We start from the raw sequence: 21,319 nt of genomic DNA, 5'->3' as shown, positions 1-21,319 counted from the left end.
TGTCTTAATGTTATGCTTATTTGTTGTGATTGATCGTAGCCGTTAAGACAAAGTAGATGAATTATGGATTTTTTCCCCATTCCAATGACATATGCATGTCTTCTTGTGCTTAAGGTTCTAGAACATGAATCAAATTTGGATATCCCCTCTGTGACTATGTTATTTCATGTATGACAGTGGTTGACGCCAAAAGAAACCTCAATTAGGTCAAATCTTGTGGCAATACGTCCTTGCATAAAAGGGAAAATTGATTTCCTGATATACTGGTTGAGATTTTTTTATTTTTTTTTAATTGGGGAAAGACTCCAAATCTAATTAGAATGTGGTTCAAGATCTATTTTCCTGAATTTAATTAGTCCGATGCATTAACTTTGAGCTATAGTAGATCATCATTTAAATCATTAAATTCAGTCGATGTTTTAGTTCCACTTTGGGCATCGTACTATTAATGTGTTCTGAATCTGAATTTTACATTTATAAGCTTCATTTGGCTGTTATTAGGGGTCATTTAGAGTTTGTTTTAAGATTTTTAAGAACAAATGATTCTGAAAATCAAGATTTTAAACCATGTTTTACAATATTATGCAACATCTTTGGATTTAGTATGGATTTCGGTCCAATCAGGCCCATTTTCTGGATTCAGGAACTTCAAGTTTTTGGGTGAATTTAGTTTTCTTTCTGTAAAAAAATACAAAATTTTAAAAAGTCTTTAAAAAATCTGTTTTCCCTCAATGTCATTAAATCATGACCCTGATCACAATTGATTAAGAGCCCATGTTTGCTTGGCTACAGTAAGTTGGGCCTTGGACTTTCTTTTAATACTGATTTGCTTTCCATGGGCTGAGATGCCTAAGCCTCTCTAAATTTAGGTGGGCTAGAATTGGTCCAATTGTCTTAGCCCGCTTGAGATTGGTTTCAGTTCATCTCTACTCATTTCATGTTTTTTTTTGATACTCTTAGCCCATTTCAAATTTGTTACTGTAGGCTTTGTTTGGTTGATAGGGGAATGCAAATTTTTTTATGTAAAGTGAAATTTTTTTCCAGAAAAAATAAATTGAGATGTTTGGTTGCAAGGGAAATATATTTTGTATGCAAAAAAAATTTCACCTATACAGTAAAACTTCCCATTTTATTTTCCGACCAAATTAGGTATTCTCATCGTCTCTCTATCACTCTCGCGACTCTCAAGTCTCACCCTGCTCATGACTCGATCTCTCTCTCACGCATCTCTTAGCGATCTCATGATTCTCACCCTGCACGCAAGGTGAGGCGATCTCTCTCTCACATGATTCTCAACGATCTCTCTCTCAGGCGACTCTCATCCTACTCGAGCAGGGTGAGACAATCTCTCTCTCATGTGACTCTCATTCTGGTCGTTGTTTTCCTTCTCAACAAGTTGTTGGTTCTCTTCCTCAGGAGAAGAATTTGGAATCTCTAATCCTCAGTTTTGATTTCTTCTTCATTTATGTTCATTCTCTTCTTCATTTTGTATCTCTTCTTCATTTTGTAACTAAGCTGTGTATTTTTGGAACACATTGGTATGTGAGTATTGATCCTGCTCATCAAGTGTTTGATGAAATGTTTCATAGAGATTTGGTTTCTGTTAGTTTAAACATCCAACCCACCTTCACTGCTTTGTGAAAAAACTAATTTCATCTCAGGTTATAAGTATCAAAAATACATTTTATATAGGTAATGAGGCCAAGGTCATTGAAGCCATGCCTTACAGCTCTGCTTGAACTAATACTGGTATTGGGGTGTGGAAATAGAGATTGAGACAGGGCATATACTAAAGAGTAGAAAATAAAAAATAAAGATAATCTGATTAATATGGCACTCTTTGGAGGATGAACCTTTTGGGTCAAGAGGTGGAAATTGTCTTCTCCTTTGGCATTTACAGTGATAAATTGAGGATGTTATCATTTTCTTCCATGACTTTTACAGGGAGATAGACTTCCGTCTTTTCTCAACAACAAGAATCACTGTGGATGAGGTATATCCCCCTCTTATCTTCTCCATGATTCCAGCTTGAATGACAGTCCCTTACACAACAACTTTATTGCATTTCAAATTCAAGCATGACTCCTTCAGATAAGCTAGCACCCTTGGCTTAAATTTTCATCCTTCCTCTTGGTGATGAACATACTATGGATTCGAAGAAAAACCAATTGCAGTAGGAACTTGTAGCATAGGGTATCTATCTATTCTCTCCTATTCCAGGATGTCTTGTTGAAAATCCAAGGGGTTATTCTCTCAGTGGTTTTTTCTTAGCTTTAAAAAATGATTTTAAGTCCCTATCTTTATGGTTCATATCTCCATTTCAAACCCAACCCCAGCTAGAGGTCCCAAACCCTGAGCTGATGAAGAAGCTTAAACTATGTCCTAGGAGGTGATGTTCTATCTTTACCTTGACAGGGTAAGGTGGAAGTCTGCTTGTGGCTTACTAGTAAATCCTCCTATGAACTGTTAGCCAGTGTCTGAGCCTTCATTATCTTCAATATTGCTGAGCAAGCCCAGGTCCCTTGATGGCTGGTTTGTTGTTTTTTTCCTTTTGCTCTTTCTGCAGGGGAAAAGAAAACCTCTTGTGGGATGGTTCCAATGAAGTGTTTTTGGTAGGTTTATGTATACCTTTCTCACAACTGTATGGGTTCTGTTGATGATGCTTGGTTCCCAGATATGAGAATTCCCTGCTCAAAAGTCAGATCAGTAGTTTTTTCTACTCTTTTGATATGATCCTGCTGAAATATTTATCTGTTTTTTTCAATTTTAAACCAATCTCTTAGGTGATAGTGCACAAACCCAAAGATTCCAAATCTTCAAGCTCATGAAAATTGCAAGCATTGACTGATCTCAATCATCCAGTCAACAGCTTTCTTCCCAATATTAATGTAAGGATCAAGTTGTTTGATCAGTTTTTCTTGTTTAGTAATCCTCTCAAATCTAGCCCACACAAGATGCTAACTTAAAACTCTGTAAAAAAGTGGGAAAGGGTTTTAATTTGCTCCTTTCAGTAGCTGTTTTAATCAATATCTTAGCTATTTTAAATTTTTAATCATACTGTACTATAATCTAAGACAAATATAAATACCTATGGGCTAGGATTAATCATTTTCTTTTATCTCTCTGTTGTTGTTCAGGAAAGAAACAAAATTTTTGCATGCAAAATCATTATTTAGTGCCACTTTGTCATCTAAAATAAAAAAATATGGTTTCATTAGATTCAAAGATGAGGCCAAATACCGGCTCATGATTGCCCACCTGCTGCCATGTGGAATTATTAGGGGTATCTGCTTCATAGCATACCCAGTAAGTGATGGATTAGACCAACATCCTTGTCCACACTTCCTTATCTACTTCTCTGATTAGTAACAAAAGATTTCTCATGGATCCAGTGTATAGTGCATTGGTTGCAGTTTCTATTTGTAAAACAGGTGTTAGGAGTGTGGAAGGTTTAAGGATCGACTCCTTGTCATATGCATTCCCTCTTTTTTCTACTCGCTTTACTGAAGAAAAAAAAATCCAATTTTCATGAGCCATATGTCGTTTAAAAGTTCAAGAAATATAATATCCAACACATGAGAGGCCATGAAACCTTCTGATGTCCTCTGTTCCTTTCCTTCTTTTGTTGTTTTCCTTCACTAACTTTTCCCTTCCCATTTCTATCTTTTGTTGTTTTCCTTAACTTTTCCCTTCCCATTTCAATATAATCTGAACTTTCAGCAATCTTAGTTTGTTCACCGCAAGAGGCAACAACCCTGTTAATGTTATAGCCACTCACTACACTTCGACTGTGACCTTATATGATTGGCATTTCCATAAAGTGTAATTTTCCCAATTCATATGGTTCTAGTTCCCTGGTGATGCACATTAATGAAAAGCCATTTACTACAGAGATGGTTTGTCTTATGAAACAATCATTTCTTACTTTCATGCTTCTCCTCTAAAGTCTTTGTTCAAAGTTACAGGTTTGGCCACTGTCACCCCTATGCACCTGTGAACCTATAAATCGGTGTGTATTGCAATCTGTAATTGGTTGAATCTCGATCCTTTATCATGTTCTAGTTTTATGATTCTTTCTCCTTATTTAAGATTCTTTTTTTGGGTTAACCCAGGGTTATAAAATCTTCAAAATGTGGGTTCTTATTTTCCTATTTAGATGTTGAATTGTCTACAATATTGTAATTTCACTTTTATGTTTTTTACCATGGTAGATATTAGATTGAATAGTTTGTATGGAAGACCCACATATAGAGGGAGATAGAGACTTTGAGGAGGAACTTATCATTGAAATTACATCTTCAGTAGCATCAACAGCAGCTGTGACATGCACCGCCGCAAAATACTACTCAAAATATGTGGATAAGTCAATCTGTAGGAATACTTATTATACTCATCGTGATTTGTGAGTCGTTTACTGGAGTCAGAAGAGGATTGCAAACACAATCTTGGGATGAATATAGATTGCTTTCAAAGATTTGTGAATATTTTTAGAGAATCGAATCGTCTTCACGATACCGTTCATTGTACTGTTGAAGAACAAATAGCAATCTTTCTACACACTATTTCCCTCAACCAAAGGAACCGTAGCATGTGTTTCTACATGAAAAGATCTGGAGAGACCATAGCTCGTTACTTCCACATGGTTCTAGATGCTATATTAGACATGCAAAAAGTGTTTATTAAGGATCCTATCGTTGAAACCCCTCAACAAACTCAAAATAATCCTAGATGGATGCCGTATTTCTAGGTACAAAACTTGAATACAATGAATATTAATGAATGTTAAGCTTATATTAGTTTAATTTTTACTAATAAATGCAACATATTTTAGGATTGCATAGGTGCCATAGATGGCACACATATTCTGGCAAGTGTAAGTCTTGAGTATGAAGCTAAGTTTCAAGGTCGTAAGCAACATGCCATCCAAAATGTTTTGGTGGCATGTGACTTCGATATGAAATTCACATACGTCTTAGCCAGATGGGAAGGTTCAGCGACTCACTCCGGGATATTGGCAGATGTTATCCATAGAGAGAACTCAATTGTATGTTTTCCAGGTATGAAATTAGAATAGTTGAGGTCATAATTCACATATTCAGCTTTTATTAGAGTAACAATTATCTCAACAATATTTTTCTTTGTAGAAAAATATTATCTTGCTGATGCTGAGTTTCCACTCTTATACAATTTTATTACCCCATTTCGAGGTGTATGCTATCATCTTAATGAAGTTCGGGATAGAATGCCTCAAACTGCGATGGAGTTATTCAATCATAGGCATTCATCCCTATGGAATCACATTGAAAGTGCATTTGGAGTTTTAAAGAAGCGATTTAATATCATAACTACTGTACCTAAGTACCCGTACCAGATGTAGGTGGACATAGTTATGGTATGTTGTTGTATCCATAATCACATCAGACCGGTAATGCCAGATGATCACCTTTTACAGGCTTTTGATAAAGAACAACTAGAAGAGTTTGTGAATCGTGAACCTGAGCCTGATGTCCACATAGTGCAATACCTTAGTAGGGTGGCAAAAGCAAGAGAAGGAGCTAGAATCAGGACTGCAATTATGAGGCAAATGTGGGTTGATTATCGGCGGAGGCGGCGTAATTTCTGTTAGAGTATTGGTTGTACTTTTTTTTGTGTGATATGCTTGTAATAGCTATAAAGTTGGATTATGCTAGTGACTGTGATTTGGAATGGAATTATAAAATCTTTAAAAAGCACCAAAGCTGGATTATATTCTTGATTGTGATTTGGAATGAAATTAATGATTTCTGTACATTACTATGTGAATTCTTATGTAGAGTTGATTGTTATTCATCATACATGCTTTCTTATATTTATATCATTTCTAGGAGTATTAAGTTTGTTTGATCTCATTCTTTTTTGTTATGTATCCAGTTCTATTTTAGAAGTTTTGGAATGAGAACAAAGACTCCAGCTAGTAGGAGTACTATCGATGCATCTACAGGTGGTATGGGTCAGGTAAAAATCACATGCTTAAATGAACTTTTGAGGAAATATTTGAAGTCTGAAGCTATTCTAATATGTATTGCAATATAGGAGGATGAATTAGGCATCAATGAACAAAGGAAGAACATCACATGGACCAAGCAAATGGATGAAACAATGATTCGATGCCCCCAAGTCCAAGTCTGGGAGGAAAAAAAGATAGGAAATTCTTTCAAAGAGTTGGCTTACAATTTTGTTGCTAAAGAGGTAAATTCAAAGCATCCACAACACCATAAAGAAGTAACAAAAGATAATGTGGTCAATCGCTTTAGGACAATTAAGTAGACCTGTAGAAACCTTCTTCTTTGTCTTGAGCAAAGTGGGTTTAGTTTTGATCATACGGAGAAGAAGTTGAAGGTAGAAGACCAACTATGGTATCCATCTGCTGTTAAGGTATATGTTTTAATAATTGATTGCATAAGTATTTAATTGATTTTGTGGTTCACTGATATTATTATCATACATTAATATTTGATTTTCTTTTCTTTTGATTTAGAAAGAAAAAGAATTCATGAAGTTGAGAAACATGACTTGGCCCCTGTTTGAAGAACTTAAGAAAGTTGTGGATGAAGATCACATCACAGGGGAATTTTTTCGATCAAATAGAGATTCTTTCCGTCAGAGAAAAGATAAAGGAACAACTTCTGAAGAACCTAGGCCATACATCCATCCAGTGGACCATATGGAGATTGGTGAGACAAACGGCAGTGAAGATTTGAACACTGTAGTCCCAATGTCCACATCACATTCTAAAGAAGGGAATGGAGCTGGTGCAACTCGAGAGAGAAAGAGAGCGAAGGTAGCATTGGATGGACATATATCTTCTATTGCCGCCTCTATAGATCGTTTGGCGACTGTGGTCTAAGAGAGGCATGTCTCTCCTAAAGCATTGTTGGAATGCTATACAAGAAGTAGATGGATTTAGCGAAGATACACTTGACATCATCTTTGATTTCCTCATAGTAAATGAACCTCAAGCAAAGGCATTTTTAGTTAGGGATGTGGAGCAACGGAGGAGGTGGATCTTGAGGTTTCTTGATCAAGGCCATTGATGTGGTAAGATAAATACAATCATTAGCTAGTTTATTCAGGTTTAGGATGCGATTGGTTGTCACTTAGATCTCTTGCTTTACTGTATGATTAGCTCTCTTACAAGGGGACATAATCATCAAGCCCCTTAGCATTTTAATGGGTCTTCTAGGAAATTTTTCCTTGTCATCTCCATTTGTATTATATGCCTTGAAAGTTTCAAGAGGTAAGATCAAATCAAAATGAGTGAGAAATTCCTTCTTGTTCATACAAAATGTTAAAATGAAAATTAAAGAATATTACAGTTCACTTGTGTAATTTAAAAGACACTTGAACAATCAATTAAAGAAACTAAACTAAAGAGAACTGTATTACTAAATATCAAGGTTTAAAGTATCGATATTGCGTATCATATCAGTCGGTTAATTTTATGAGATACATCGTATCATATTGGAAATACATAAAATACTCTAATGATATGCATAGAAATGGTCAAGATATACATAGAAATATACTTCGGGAGCAAAAAAAAAATAGTATAAATAAGCAACATATAACATTGATCATGTATAAACACTGAAATGGAGAACAATGTATAACAAGATCAAGTGCATTAAATTTAGTAGCTTTTTTTTTTTTTTTTTTTTCAAGTTGCCATGTTACGATTTTTTCTAATAGCATATTAGGCGCACATCTCAAATTTTTTGTATTTTGTGTCATACTGGGACTTGTGTATATCTTGGATATTCCTTGCAATTGCATGACTCAGTGGTTTTAACTGTTGCAAATTGCTATATTTGAAGGTTGAGGAAGAGTAATGAAACTCCTCATTGGACATAGAATATGGTGTTATCTATAAATTATTAGTATTATTGAACTTGGTTTTGTCTTCTATGTTGTGGATGGGAAAGAGAACTGGAATTGAGATGGACTCCAGTTGAACACTGGATGAAACTGAAGCCTGCAGGTTTCCTTTTTAATAAGCATTTTGTCAAAAAAAATTCTGTATGGCAAACTTGGAGAATGATGGCATGGGTGTATTCTTTCTTGCATTCAGTATCTGTGTTGGGAGCAATTGTTATGGAATTTGTATCAAAAAAAATTTCATAATGCTTCTCTCCAAAATAAATCCTGAAGCCATTTAGCATTTCTTTTGTAGCTATATTATATTTGTTTAATGCAGTTGGGACTTGAGATAGTTTGCCTGTTATGAATTTATGTTCCACATTATTCATTTATGAGAATCTCCACCTTGCCTTCTGAAACTTCAGGAATCTATATTTAGGTTTTTATTTCTATGAAAATCCCATGAGTATGAGATTTCTAGTTGGTTAATGTTTAGTCTTGGTAATTTATTAGGGTGGCCAAAGTAATGGGGCTTGCATACCCACTTGTGCGCTTGTTGGTTAGTTGTTTGACAACAGATCTATTTAAAAAAATCAATTAAGTACATGAAAATATTTCTTTGTAATTTAATAGCTAAATTCTTGCATTTCTTAAGTGCCTTCTTCTTCTTCTTCTTGTGTTTGTTTGTTCTATGCAGAGGTCATCTAGGAGGGATACTAACTGAAGGAAATGACAAGGGATTCATAGAAATGCAACCAAATTTATATAATGTTGTGCTTGAAGATGATACTTATAAGGGATAGAACAAGATTGGCTTTAAATTCATAGCAAATGTATGAAATTCTGTTTTTTAAATCTGTATATGCATGGATTTATGTCAGCCCTTTGAATCTAGAATTAAACAAAATTCAACACTAATAATCTCTTAATCTATAGGTAGAAGTGCAAAAGGATTGAGTGTCACTACTTCCATGGTCCATCCACACCCACCTTCCGACTCAAAATGTTTAAATTAATATAATTGGGCTTGGGATCTTTTTGAACATTATATATTTTTCATGAACAGTAATGTCATGGATGAAGTTGATTAGTTTTGTATAAGATGAACTTAATATGATTTTTCTATTTATTTCTGTGAAATGAGAAGTTACAAAGTGTTTTAATTGAAAACAAACTTCTAATATGATCACTGAACATTTTTCCAAGGATCGTCACTGTACTTGTCAAAATTTTTGAATTTTCTTAAAGGGAGTGAGAGTCACTATTGAACAAAGAATTGAGTACAAGCTGTTTGTAATGATAATTAACGGGAGGTGTTGGATGCTCAAGTCCAGCACCAAGTGAATTAAGGAGAATAAAACTTGTATATCATATGAAGTCATGCATCCAATGTATTGTATTCATTGAAATTTCATTTCAAGTTCATAAACTCGGGTGGCTTTGAGGCTAAAGCCATTTAAAATTTTTTTGCCTCTTCTAGTAAATATATATAGCATATTCAATTTTTTAAAATTTTACATCCAACAAAACAACTCTGGGAAATGAATTTCACTTCACTTCTATTGCAACCAAACGACTCAAAAGGGAAAAAAAATTCCTTCACTTCCCTTCCCTTCCCTTCCCTTTCCATTTTCCTTACAACCAAACACAGCCATAAGTTAGTATTTTATTCAACCCATTTGGTTCAGTTTAGATTCGAAACCTGTTTTAAATTAACCTGATAACTGTTGATTTCTTTGGTCCAAGGCTTGCATTCCCGGCTTACAAATGAGTCGTGATTTAAGTTATTTTTTTCTTGTTTAGTTCCCTCTCATCTCATCTCTTCTTCTTTTTCTTTTTAATAAAGCCCAAGGTTATAACTAAAATAATGAATGAATTTTTAAACCTTTAAGAGTCTAAGACGTTTTAGTTTAGGTTGGGCATGGCTGGCTCACAATACTATTCCGTAGTATAGGAATGTTAATTGGGAGGTTTACAATATTATGTGGATAATCTTGCTTGCCATAAGAAGGTTGGCTCATCATCCAGTCCACAACCTTGTGTCTTTGATCATTCAAATTATTTGAATTTATATTATTGATCTTGAGATTTAATATTTATCCTAATATGTGAGAATATACTCTCATATTCATACTGGTAGATTTGCTCATCATTTTCAGTATTAGATCTCGTTGAGCTTATTGTACTATATAATGATGTGAAATGATACTCTTATATAATGACATGAGTATGCACTTGCGCACACACTTGACTTAAAATAGCAAGACTTAGAAACATGGCTAGGATAACACATTTGTACCCAACTTAGATTAGGATTTTACTTATAACTTGGAATGAAACTAGCAAATAGGTTGCACATAGCAAAGGCTTAGATAGAAGGAGACCAACATTTGACTCGAGCGAATTAGATGCCTAATACCTTCTAAACTTGTAATTTAACACTGGTTTAAAGATCTGGATGCAGATCGCACCTAATCCTAAAGGAGAGAGAGGGAAGCCCTCATATTTGAGATTTAAAAGTAACCGCAAGCGTACGGATCAGTGTAGCTAATGGGTCGAATACAAGGAGATCAACCACTTTATTTTAGGCTTCTTCTAGTAATGCGAAAGTGCACAAATCAATTATGGTGATCTATTTCTAACTACTGTCCTAACACAAATGCATATAAAAGCGTCATAACCAACACATTTAGGAAAATTAGAATTGAAATTACAATAAAAATTGAATGACCTAACCATTCACATCTAACCCTAACCATTCGCCATCTAGAAATTTAAATACTCAAACCACACAATTAAAAAAGTAAATAATTGAAAGTAAAAGTACTGAAATAAAAAATGCTGAAGAGTAAAGAAAAATGCAAATAAAGGGGAGAAAGCCAGAGAGAGGCACACAAGTAGGTTTCTCTATTTAGCCCTTGACAGAGAGTTACTCTTACAAAGGCTGCTCTACTTAGCATTAGGGGAAGGGAGGCAAAGTAAATAACTGAAAGTAAAGGCAACAAAAAGATGATTCTATGGCTAGAGAGGGGAAAAACCAACACATGCATCTAGCCAAGGACCTTGGGGGAAAGGGACAGCATCAAAGTAAAAGTTGAAATTTAAATCCTAAATTAAGTATGAATGGGTAACAAGAAGAGGGAATGAGAGGGGGTGAGAAGACTTATAAAGAAGCCTACTTACCAGAACTTCAATACTCGAATTTGAAAACTTGGTTAAGATTTGAAATACTGACAGCCCTAAAAATCAGATCTAAAATAAACCAAATCTGAAATTGCTAAGACTAGAGAAAATAAATCTAGAAGAGAAAAACTGAACTTGAAAGAGATACTCCACAACTTGTTCTTGTCACCTAGAACTAAGTCTAGAATTAAAAATTAAAATTATTACACCTTTGAATAACTTGAATAATATGAACCATAAAAATAAAAGACATTGCGTTAATGAAATAAAACCAATTAAAAAAGTGTTTAAAGTACGAAAAACTAAGAAGAACTAGAACTAGAACTAGAAGGAGAGCACAACTAAAAATTAGAGAAAATAGAGCAAGTGAGGGACGATTTTTCTAGCTTGATTGACCCTCTTATATAGGGAATGAGGAGGGAGTAGGAGAGGACGCCCAAGGGAGATCCTCTTGGACAATTTTGATGAGGTGGAGGGGAGAGAATGGAGAAAAAAAAGAGAGTAGGAAAGAAGAAGTCTCCAACGATTTCTTTCATTTTTTCCTTTTTTTTTTTTTCTTTTTTCTCTATATTTTTTAAACTTGCACACAACCTTGGACAGTTTTCTATTCTTTGCTTGAAATATTTCGACAATATTCTAATTTATGAGCAAATTCTGTCTGTACCCGTTGTCTTTAAGTGAGTGGAAAGAATCTTCAATAATATCTCCTAAAAGATAGGAGAGAGTGTGTAAATCACACAAGGGGGAGGAGAGAGAATGCAACATCTCATGTGGGTCCCTCCATCCTTGTTGGCTTCTTGAAATATTCCTTATACCCCTGGAACAACTGCATACGGGCTGATTCTGCATCTCGGTTTAGTTTTGTTCTATTATTCTTTTTCTTGCCTGAAAAGAATAATCGTGTGTACGATTGTCCAAACAAATGTGTATTTTTAATGCAACACATCTATCTTGCTCAAAATTTTATCCTCTTCGCAGCCATGGAAAGAAACGAGACCTCTTTATATGTAAAAATGGAGATATGATGCCCAATAGTCCTTAAGGCCTTTAAAATACAAAATCTGCAAAAAGAGAGTAAAACCCAAGATAGTTCCATTCTAAGTATGTAAAATGCATGGTTTACTACCTAAGATTTCACACATAAATGTGCTCATCAACTCACCTAGGTGGTGACTCCCTATTTTGATTTTGATGTATCCTCCTACGATATCGGAGGGTGTATCCTACACCTCATTCCCCTTTTGAGAGTTATGCATCGATATTGTCATATCTCTACAACAGGTGTATCTCCTACTTCTGTAGGGGCCTAAAATTTTCTAGTCCATCTAATTAACTCAATATCATATTGTCCAAATTCTTGTAGTTCAAGGTCCACAGAAAGAATATCATTATAGCAGTCATCCCCTACACCTGTAAGGGCTTCAAGATCTTTTGGTACATCATGTTGTCCACGTTCTTTGATTTCTAATTTAGGTTCCATGGAAGGTACATGATTATAGTAGACATCTTCTAGTGCAACAAGAGGGTTGTTACCTCTTTAATATTTTCCCTTATCCTCTTGAGTTCTTAGAAATTTTGCATCTTGATTTTCTATTAAGCCATTTTTTATAGTAAAATCTATGTCCTTTGGATTTTTCAGCATATACAATAAAGGTACATCTCACAGCCCTAAAATTCAACTCATCTCTAAGTTGTATTAGGACTAGAACATAGACTATAGAGCCCCATTTCTTAAGATGTGTTAGGTCAAGTTTCTTACCATTCCACAATTAATTGGGGGTAGACATAACTAGGTTGTCAACAAGTCAATCTCGGTTAGGCCTAATCGGGTACCCTTAGTTTAAGAAGTTGCATCGTTCTTGATTGTTTATGCATTCAAGCCTTCAATTACTGGGCATGGCATGATAACAATCAGTCAATTAGTTATCAAGCCATAGCCGGGCTTCAAAGATGGAGATTTGGTAGAGATTTTTCTATTCTTTGATGACCACTAATAATCAAATTCCAATAGCATTTTAGATTAAAATGAGAATTTCATATATGAATTCTCGAATTTCACCAATAGAAAAATAGGGAAATAAAGGGGAAAATAGAGATCGACTACAAGCTCACAATATCAAAGAGTAGAGCAATTTTTGAAACCACGGCCAATTGCTCCTCTTATGCAACCGAAGAACCCATAAATAACAACCTTTTTCAGATTTCGTTAATGAAAAAACAAAGCAGAGACCATCTTATTTGATGAATTCGACCAATGATCTACGACAGGCTTACAAGGCTGAAGATAATGCTTCCGAGAATTGCATTTTGGGAAGCATCGCTTTGATGAGGTAGAAGTTGCGACACTGCGAATCAAATGAGATCATCCCAATAAGTGGTGCTGATGAGTTTCAGGGTTAAGTGGAGAAACAAAAGTAAAGTAGGGTTTGATGGTTCATGATGGAGGAAGCCAGTAGGTTTAACATTTTAGTAGCTCTATTAGTCTACATTCATTAAATAATAATACATAACATATAAATATATATCACTTTAAAGGAGTTTATATATTCTAATACTTAAATCATTCCACCATCTTATTGGAAAATACATTTCATCACACATTTTGGTTAGGTTGGTTGGGCAACCATCGGTCTCCTGTTATGCACTATGAATGATCAATTATTTATCACTCAGTTCCCAAGCTCGATACATATAATTATCGATCGTGTTTATTATTATTTTTTATCAATCAATACCGATCGACGCTACCTATACAGGCTAATTGTCACGCCTCAATTCCAGTAGACCCAACTTACCATTAGGAATACCGACGGTGTGAGTAAGACACGTACTTATCTTACAAACCTACCAGGATCTCTGATAGCAGTACCTTAATATTTTCACAATCTCACATCACAAACCAACATAAGCAGTGAAATCAGAGTATAGTAGTGGAATCATAAATAAAATGGTAAAACATCTAATGATAATATAATAGCAATAACCGAGTTATTTTGTTACATTCATCCATGACATAATATAATCTCAAAAAAATATACAATCCACTGTTATACTCAAAAGTATCAAAGTATGATGTACAATCTCACGGTACGGCGTAAGCACAGTCTTGATCGTGCTCTCCCGCTTCTAGCATCTATCAATCGCTCACACCATACTCTGACCCAGAAGATACTGGGTCACACGCCATTGGCACCACGGTACCTGCATCATCATCTAAAAAGGGGTGTATGTGTGGGGTGAGCATTCCAACTCACTCAGTGAAGGGTGGGGTCAAGCACATCCAAGCAAAACAATAGCAATAATAATTTATAATGCATGATTGCAGAAATTAAACATATAGTCCATGATGCTCATGATGCAGTTCATTTATTTATTATCCACCTAACAATACAAACTAAGTCTGTTAAATGCTACTACGACGCATTAGGCTGTATACTTCGTCTCGGAACCGCCATCGACTATGCAAAGATACAAACCCTAGACGTGAATAGAAGCATGCCGATCCCTGTGCGTCCATGGATTACTTAGCAAACCCTTGATAACCCCCTCATGGCAGTCACAACACCGGTACATCATCGGCCACGCTGGACAGGTTCCCACCTTTGACAATAATCACATCGTACCACGGGTGTGGCATCTCGAGAAGGCACATCGAACATACCACAATAGGTTATCCAACACCTCAACCCCTATTGGTAAGGGTTCGTAGCATAGGGAGTGATACCTAACCACATATATGCTACATACCTTCATAATGATACAATTAGTATAGATTACACGATACCGGTGAGACCTCGGCCACAAAGTGTAATCCATCTTCAAATACAGTCCCGATACACAATACCAGCGAGACCTTGGCCACAAAGTGTAACCCGAGACCATTTCTCTAATCTAGCATGCATATACCAGTTTAGTATGGACTATATGACATCGATACCAATCATCCGCCACGAAGCATATCCATTTCCAAATGCAATCCTGGGGTACATGATACCAGCGAGACCTTGGCCACAAAGTGTAACCCATGACTACAACTAACTCAAATGCACATAATCAATACATTAAATGCAATATACATACAGAAATCATGATACCTGTACCACCTCGGCCACTTGGATTCTGTCTCACACACAACCAAACACACGATGATCACGGTACTGGTACCACCTCGACCACATCGGATCCCGTTATACAATTTCATAACAATTCATATCAAAATTATAAAATGACAAATATAACATATGACATATCATCATTGTATTTGAGCGATTACAATTAAACATGTAATTCTAAGCATGTGAGCAATTTAATAATAATGAACATTCCAAAAATAAACACAGTGCATCCCTCATCTGGTTTATGTTCGAGTGTGTTAGGGTTCAAGTACAGCCACCGATCGATCAACTCAATTTCGACTTCGGGGTTCGTGTGTGTCACTGTCCTAGACACAAAGGGAACCAAACATCAATACGTGTCGACAACATCAGGAGGGACCCACATGGGTCACCCCCAAAGGATACAGACAAAATCCATCAGTGACAGTAATGTCACTGGAAACAGGGTCTTTTCCCACCCAAATTACCAGTCCTGTTTTTGGTGGAGATAGAGAGCTCATAAGCCTTTGAGGTCCACCGAAAATATGCCACCAGAAGTAGGCCTAGTGGAGCCGATGGGTTGTTTCTAGTGGTGGTTTAGAACAGTCCACTCATTTTGGGGCTTTTCGGCTCGGGCCTGATCACCAGGATTCGTTCCATGGAGTTTGTAGGGGATGTTCCTAGCATCATTATAAGCCAATAGAATTCTGATTCCACCAAGCCGTTTGGGAGATACGTTGATCTAACAATCAAAACCCTAGTTGGTCATTTGGCACTACTTGTTGTTGGAGCTCATCGGGCTTGGTTCGAGCTCAAAAATAGCACCGGGAGGGTAGAACACACGTTCCACGACCTCCACATGGTTTGTCCACTAAGATTCTATCTAAACCTAGCTTTGTCTAGGTCAAAATGAAGAGAGAGAGTGGTGGAAGAGAGTGTACCTACCTCTGACAATGATTCAAACAGCTAAGCGGCAGCCGGCACCAAGGTAAGCCTTCTCCTTCTTCTTCTTCCCTTACGTTGGACACAATAGAAATGAGGAAATGAAATCCTCATTTCTTTGTTAAGTGTTAAATGGGACTTTAGGGTCTGTTTGGTTGGACCCTATTCTAACCAATCGGGTTATTGTGACTTTCAGAGCCTGAAGACCCAACCAATTAGGTTCAAAATGCATTCACGTCATGAGAAAAATGTGGGGGATGATTTGGGATCATCCGAGACTGTTTACGATCTAGTGGCAGGACCCATGGGCATCGAAACCATGACAGTAGCCTATTAGGCTCACCGGAAACAACCCACCGGATTCAAGCCCAGTGGATCTGGTGGCTTATTTCCAGTGGTCAAGACAGCTTGCTGTCTAATAGCTAGTCTTGCATGGGTGATTGTCCTCGGCCGTGCTTAGGGTCTTTCGGCAACTCCGGTACGTGCCAAGATTTATGTGTGAGGAGTCAGGTCGTTTACCGCCTAGGATTGGAAGGTACGAATCCCCTCCAGTTAAACTAGAACGTAATGCATGAACATGTGGGTTCATCTCTCCCCCTTTAGCAATGGGCAGCGGTGAGCCAAAACCCGCCTGTGCTTCCGATCTCTGGTCCGAGACCTATCACAATAGTTCAAATTAGACCGAGTCAGGGCACGGGTGTAACACTAATAATTGACCCCCTAGACACAACATACTTGGTTGGAATCCCATTTAATAGGTATGTTGTAATTAAGACTGCCTCTCCCCAAGATCTTTCGGAAAGGTTGGAAGGAGACAACATGCACCTAATCGAGTTTAGAAGAGTTCGATTACATTTTTTTGCTACACAATTTTGTTGTGGTGTTAACCCCATTACATTTTATCTTTTAATTCTAAAATCTGTAGAGTAATTATTAGAGTTAAATTCTTGTCATCTATCTATTCTAAGTACTTTTATCTTTCTTCCAAGTTGTGTCTCTACCTCAGCTTTGTGCTATTTGAACATTTCGAAAACTTCCGACTTAAGTAGATGTACCCACTGAGAGAAGTCATCTGTAAATGTTATGAAGTATCCTTTGTTACTATGAGTCTTAACATTTAAAGGCCCATATACTTCGAAAAGTGTTTTAAATCTTTCCCCCACCGAGAAAGGCTTCCTAACCATTTTTTCTACTAAGTAATGTTCACACAATTCATAGATTTCCATGTTGGGTTCTAATCTCATTTTTATTAACTGTCATAATTTCTTTTTTCGGGGATGTCCTAGTCTAGCATGCCATAAGTAATAATCTATCATATAATAACACAAGGCATAATTCAAAGCTACATTTTCATTCAATTTAAGCATCAATTGCATTAGATTCAGTCACATTAAACTTGAATAGCTTATACCTATGGGAAAAAGGTCCCTTTGCAATTATAATACTTCTTTTCCCAATGGTAACTTGGAACTCGGTTATAGAATCGAACTTCAAACAATTTTTGGAGCAATGCAGGAACCAATAGTAGATTTTACCTTATACAACACCTCCTCTAACCTGAAAGAATACTTTCTCAGGTCTAAGTCATAAGTCCCAACACTTTCCACATATAAGTAAGTCTTATTTTTTTAGTTGACCTGGTTCCACCCTTTGAATATGAACTACTCCTTTTATTAGTTTGAGCAATATGCATTACGCCAAAGTCAACCCATTAACCATCTGATTGCTCTCCTCTAGCAATGTAGTGCTCACTTTTCCAATAAACTCTTGCTTTTTCCCTTCTTAACAATTGGGATTCCGATTATTCCCAATTCCCTATTTAATGGTGGATCAATGTTTCTTAAAGTGTCTACTTGCTTGCATTTAAAACAAGCACCTGGTGATGTAGGCTTTTGTTTCTTGTCCCCCTTGAATTCAGAGTTCTTATTCATTTGTTGGAATTGTCCCAGATGCCTAGTAGACCTACTATGGAACTTTTGTCCATCCCTAGCCAGATAGAAATCATTAACATGCTTCAAGAGCTCTTACTTGAAAGCCATTCAAGTAGCAACTTCTTAAGAGTAGCAGCTAAAACATCTAACTGCAGCTGCCACATAGTTCCATAAATATGACAAACCATTTAGAATTTTGCCACTAGCATGCTATTGGGAATTCCTATCTTGGCATCTGCCAATTCTTGAGCCATTACCCTCATAAGATTGGTGCGATTAGCCACATCTTCCCCTTCCTTCATACTGCATGCGTTGTATGTCTACAAAGAGAAGTAGGATGTTGGTGTGTAATTGAATGTCACACTTTTCTTTGATCTTCCCTAACATTCCTTGGTGGTTTTGTATTCTTAAAATTTTTTTGTCAACATTGGATCCATATGAAGAAGTAGAAGAGACCGAGCAACCTTGTCAACATGCTCTCATTTTTATTGGGCTTTCTTTTCAGCTTAGCGAGTGTCATACTTAATTTGGATTTGTCACCATTCATAACGTGATCGAGTTGGTCATTGATGAGCGTTATCTCCATATAGCACCTCCACATATCATAGTTCGTGACATGGAGTTTATTGGTCTTAGCTAACTCTTGTGCAACAAGTTTGCTAGTTATGATGATCTTAGTTGGTTGAATCGTAAACTAAAAGCTATACAAATGAAAATCCTTTGATGAACAGAAATATTGTTGTTCATGCTGTTAACTAGCAGATATCAATATCAAATAGTAAATGCAAGCCAATGGTTCTGATACCATTGAAGGGCGTAAGGCCCTTGATTGTTGTACCTCATGCAATACAAGAAAGATGAAGGAGAAAGAAGAAGGACAAGCAAAGAGAAATTTTTTTTGGGGGTTCCAGTGATAGAGATGGGAGGTTAATTGTCTTTATTGTCTTTTCCTTAGAATTACCACCCATTTTATAGGAAACATATGAGTTTTTTTTTTTTTTTTTGGCTAAAAGATCATGTATATTAAAATAATAAAAAAAGAAAAGAAAAAGAAAGAATATAGATATAGTACATCGGCCAGAACGCCAAAATTCACACCTGGAAGAGTAGGGGATGCACATGTTCCACCTTCGGCATTGCCATCAGCAAAACAAAACACCCACATTACTCAACCAGAAAACATAAAAATCAAAAGACCTAGCACATTCTTGATCTTGGACGACGAGAAGCATCCATGTTTAAGTCCATCTAAACCAGGGGCAGCCAATTTGAAACTGGCGACGAAACTTCAAACCGAGTAGCTGATTTCAACAGAAAATCAGCTATTGAATTAGCTTCCCGATAGCAATGTGTTATCTTCCATTTAGCCTCTTCTAAGAAAGATAAAATATTTATCCATTTTTGACGAGTAACCCAGGGAGGTTTTCTTTTAGAAAAAGAATCACAACCACGGCCGAATCACACTCAATCCACAACCGGTTCACATTCATCTGATTGGCAATTTCTAACCCAATCAAAAGCACCAAGAACTCCGCCTCAAAGTTCAATCTCACACCCAAGAAGCTTATGAAATTTGCAACCACCTTGGCCTTTTCATTTTTGAAAACACCCCCTACTCCTGACTTCCCTAGGTTGCCTATTGAGCAGCCATCCATGTTAAACTTTAACCAATCAACCTGAGGGGGGTTCCAGTATATCTCATATATCTCCCTAGGACTTCTTACCACCCTTACAAATCCTAGCCATCTTGCATTAACCAAATCCACAATAGAGATAGGCGCCCCTGTGTGGACCAAAGCTTGATCACTAATTTCACGTCTTAGGTAGCCAAAAACAACATCAACTGATTTGTTTTCATCATTGTACCGTCTGCTGTTTCTTTCCAGCCAAATAAAATAAGGAATCAAGACGAACCCCTTCAGCCACACCCCCTTGAAGCTTGTCTTTTTTGCCTGAGCCTTCCACCAAGCAATAAGGTTGTCAAGCCCTTAAAAAATCAGCCTCACCGCCCCAAAACAATTATAAAATTTTTGCAACAGAGAAATTGCAAACGAACATTCATAGAAAGAATGAATACTTGATTCCTCTGCCCGCTCACACAGGTTACATTGCGAAGGCAAGTAAACCCCTTATTTTTTGACAGCATCATCATTGGTAATTTTTTTTTCATCATTCTCTATCTAAAAATAGCTTGCCAAGGCTGAAGATGCACTTTCCATATCAAAGAAAACCAACTCACCTTAGGCGACTCCCTTCTCACCTTTTTCCTAGCAGTTTTAATTGTAAAAACTCCAGATGAGGATAGCTCCCAATGGCAACTGTCTTCAGCGGCAGAGATTGAAATCGTTTTTGCTTGAGCAAAAATACTGTTGAGACTACCAGACTCCACTATGGGAAAGTTCCACTCACCTTGGATAATAAAGTCAGAGACCTTCGCTTGTAATGCACCATAGAGATCCACCTGCAAACCAAATAGCTCTTCAATGGATTTACTTCCCAACCAGCTATCTCTCCAGAAATTTATCTTCTGGCCATGACCAACTGTCCACTGCTTATAATATTTCACCCACCTCCAAACCTTCTTGAGATCTAGCCACACTAATGAAGAGATGTGACCAGATATCAATGAGCCATTTGCTTTCAGAAATCGAGCACGAAAGAAATTACTCATTAATGATTTCTCATGCTTAATCTGCCAAGTGAGTTTGCACAAACACGTAAAATTCACATCACGCAGCTTCCTTATGCCTAAACCACCTTCCCTTAAAGCCTTACACACATCATCCCATTTTACAACAATCTTCTTCCTTGTCTCCAAATCTCCTGACCGAAACTTATGAGTTTATTATTTAAAGAAATCCTCGATCATCTCCGCCCAAATCTTTGATTTTGGGTTTGATTCCAAAATTCCCTCCCAATTATCTTGGTTAGTATTCTATTGCCACAAATGAATGAGTGAGGCCAATTGGCCACACCCTCATATATTGATCTCTTGTTATAAATGGTTGAGTGAGGTCAACTGGACACACCCTTACAGAAAGATGTCTCTTCCTACACCAGTGTGTCTTCTTTCACTTTCCTTAAACCTTCAAATAATATTTCTATAGACTGGGACACAGAAAAAGAATCAAAACCCACAATAATTTTTTCAAAACAGTAGGCAAGAAAACCGTGCAAATGCTCTTAGAAAATGTAGTTTAAAGTTGTGTATAGTATACACATAAGAATTATAAGACAATTATTGAAGGCAATGGAATCTAAAGCTGAACTGAA

General features: G+C 36.6%; 1 protein-coding gene across 3 annotated transcripts; it reads left to right on the top strand.

The window, feature by feature from the left end:
* The first annotated feature begins 1,160 nt into the window (after window positions 1-1,160).
* LOC122061407 lies at window positions 1,161-8,814 on the top strand. Of its 3 annotated transcripts, none has more exons than XR_006134641.1 (5): window positions 1,161-1,336; window positions 5,911-5,994; window positions 6,073-6,228; window positions 6,518-7,077; window positions 8,594-8,814. XR_006134641.1 is itself a non-coding variant. In XM_042624661.1 (4 exons), exons 1-4 carry the CDS (start codon window positions 1,286-1,288, stop codon window positions 6,884-6,886), a joined length of 660 nt encoding a protein of 219 aa, XP_042480595.1. In that variant the 5' UTR covers window positions 1,161-1,285; the 3' UTR covers window positions 6,887-7,239. The 3 variants fall into 3 exon arrangements, 1 of the variants encoding a protein (XP_042480595.1); XR_006134643.1 differs by having other exon boundaries at window positions 6,073-6,414; XM_042624661.1 differs by lacking the exon at window positions 8,594-8,814 and having other exon boundaries at window positions 6,518-7,239.
* The last annotated feature ends 12,505 nt before the right edge of the window (window positions 8,815-21,319 follow it).

The sequence above is a fragment of the Macadamia integrifolia genome, chromosome 2 (assembly GCF_013358625.1).
Source record: "Macadamia integrifolia cultivar HAES 741 chromosome 2, SCU_Mint_v3, whole genome shotgun sequence".
Lineage (NCBI taxonomy): Eukaryota > Viridiplantae > Streptophyta > Magnoliopsida > Proteales > Proteaceae > Macadamia > Macadamia integrifolia.
Note: the sequence above shows the minus strand (reverse complement) of the source record. Positions and strands in the feature narration are given on the sequence as shown.